This window comes from Mya arenaria, chromosome 12 (assembly GCF_026914265.1).
Source record: "Mya arenaria isolate MELC-2E11 chromosome 12, ASM2691426v1".
Taxonomy (NCBI): domain Eukaryota; kingdom Metazoa; phylum Mollusca; class Bivalvia; order Myida; family Myidae; genus Mya; species Mya arenaria.
In genome coordinates, this window is record NC_069133.1 from 12084979 (window position 1) to 12087798 (window position 2820).

The following is a 2820-nucleotide window of genomic DNA, read 5'->3' on the forward strand; positions in this document are numbered from 1 at the left end:
GCTAATTAAGATTCAGGCAAGGCACATAATTTGGTATAATCAAGAGCTTGAACTAAATATAAATATACTTAAATAGACAAGCCTGATTATAGCATGTGGCGCTCAAGAAAACCTAAATCCAATGTGTTTAAACTGGCCATGCCGAAATGCGCTCGAGCCTCAACCTTTTTGTCATCGGATGCAAAACAGCCTAATCGATGCCACCACTGGATAGTTTTGTGATCAAACGTTTTTCGCATTTTTATCAGGTATCAATACTCACTCTGTTGTCAGTGCTGCTCATGACAGAAATCAATGAATATTGACTGACCATATAAAGAAATATCCGCATATTGAACGCAGTTGAATGTGGTTACAGAACAGGTGTGGGGATTAAATAAAATCGTTAATTTTAAACAATACTTTTGTGAAAAAACTCAAATAAAAGGTATCTTGCGCTGTTTAAAAACGGGATTTTATTGCATGGAATAACAAGTCGCTTTTCAAACAAATCTGGTTTTTTACATTGCCAGGTTAAGCAAATACGGAATTAAGTGAGACTCTCAAATAATTTTGAACGATAATCATAAAACTGTGACAGAAACTCCACTGAATATGATTTCATGGTTACGTTTTTATTCAAAACATGCACGCAAAATATGCTTACTTCTGGCCTGTGTCTCAGTATTCCTGCTATGGATGATACCGCGCAGTAATATATTACCATTCAAGGGTAGCGACAATGCTTTCGCTATAACTGCTAAAGTGCCTCATAAGAGTTTTCTAATACATGAGGTGAAAAATGTCAGCGATGGTGCACTACAAAAACATAATATTCAAAAGTTCTATACCAACAAATCGGAAAGGAGGACTGGTCTCGAGGACTTGCTCGATGTGCCAATAAAATACAACACTGGCGCCAACGCAAGTGGGAATCTCGGATCAAAGAAGCGCATACTCTGGTATAATAAGGATTCCTGGACAAGCATGACAAAAACCACTCAATTGTTCGATAAATGTACTTGGAGGAATTGTATAGCAACTGATAATTTTTCTGAAGTTAACAATGCTGATGCAGTTATATTCACAGTGAGTTATAAGCATATGGGACGTCAACCTCCCTTTAAACGTGGAAAACCAGACCAGGCATGGATTTTCAAACTAGGTGAGAGTCCATATGGGCGTGATTTTTCTGAGTACAGCTCACCAGAGTGGCGAAATCAGGTAAACTGGTCTAGTTCACTGAATTTAGATTCAGATATGCCTCATGGTGCTGGCTTTATAAAAACGCGTACCCAACCGATTGTAAAAGATTATGACGCCATTTTTGACACCAAAAATAAAACCGCTCTCTGGCTTGTAAGCAACTGTAGAGCGCAAAGCAAGCGGGACTTGTATGTCAAGAAGCTACAAGATGGTGGCGTTGATGTTGATATATACGGCGCATGTGGCAAAGGACGAGTGAAGGAAGCTGAAATAAACAAGATAATTCCACAATATAAATTTTACCTGGCCTTCGAAAACTCGTTTTGTAGCGACTATATAACTGAAAAGTTTTTTAAGAACTACATCAATGACTGGATATTGGTGACAAGAGGCGGTGCAGACTATCGAAAGGTGATTCCGACACAAACATATATCAACAGTGCGGACTTTGATTCACCCGCACAGCTAGCGGATTATCTGAAAGATTTAGCGAATGATAGAGATCGGTATGTCAACTTGTTGAAGGAAAAGGACAAATATGAAGCTCAGTATGGTGCTGGTTGGCCTTACTTCTTGTGTGAACTGTGTCATAGGTTAAACCATGTATCCGAATACAGACATTCATATCCGAATATAGTTGACCATTTGCAAAAGGACAGATGTTTTAATCCAACTGACATATAGGTAATCAATTTATTGCAATTGATTGTACAGTTTGTATAATCGTGTGTGCATTATTTATAAATTGTTTTCCAACGGCTGCCTTGTATATGATTGAGTTATATCTGCTGTGTTACTGTTGTTCTTGTTCATGTTGTTGTTAATCAGGAGTTCAACACTATTCGGTAATTGCTGTCCATTATAATTGCTCATATGAACTATCTGTGACCGTCGAGTGTTTTTTAAATCATGGCCATATTGTTAATAAATTATGCAACTTACATTTATTGAAAAAACTCAAGGTTATATCCAAACATAACATCATATGTATAATATTAATGATGTAGACTATGTTAGCCAACGATCAGTTTTATAATTAATCATGTCATACATTATGATAGTAAAGTGAATTAAGTTCTTTCTCTGGGCAGATGTTTTTCACGACCTTAGAAAGATTCTTGAACAAACAAATAAATTATGTTCTGTATTAACAATTATGTTGTTTAATACATAATAGGAGTACAATAAGATCTCGGAATATAATTAGATCTAGTACTTGTGTAAGGGCTACATTCAGTCAAGAATGAAAATCGCCTTCTAAGACATTACAATGTGGTTAAATTCCTTGTTCCAAAACTGTATTATTCCACCTACCAACTTCTATAAATAGCTGATTCGACCATAATCCCAATGGCCTGAAGTAATTATGATTATCTGTACATTAACACACTTTTTGGAGGGTTTGAATTCAAAATTAGATTAGTTTCAATAAAATAACGCTCTTGAAGACTCTGAAAATTTGCTTTTCAAATTTTGAAAAGTTTCTAATGTTCAGGTGTTCCATGAGTAAACATATTCAAGTATGTTCTACGTTTAAACATTGATTTATGTGCTTAAAAAGACAACATTTCGGTAACATGCACAAGTGATCCACTTGAGCTAAAGATTATACATAAATATGAAAAAATATTGAGA

At 35.7% G+C, this 2820-nt stretch overlaps 1 protein-coding gene across 1 annotated transcript; it reads left to right on the forward strand.

Annotated features, from left to right (window-relative positions):
- Positions 1-1083: 1083 nt before the first annotated feature.
- On the forward strand, positions 1084-1869 carry LOC128210449 (alpha-(1,3)-fucosyltransferase C-like). Its single transcript, XM_052914798.1, has one exon. The coding sequence runs from the start codon at positions 1084-1086 to the stop codon at positions 1867-1869; it is 786 nt and encodes a 261-aa protein (XP_052770758.1).
- Positions 1870-2820: the final 951 nt, after the last annotated feature.

Bases quoted from the DNA above. Each gene is read 5' to 3' on its own strand.
- LOC128210449 (XM_052914798.1), top strand. From the start codon at position 1,084: ATGGGACGTCAACCTCCCTTTAAACGTGGAAAACCAGACCAGGCATGG.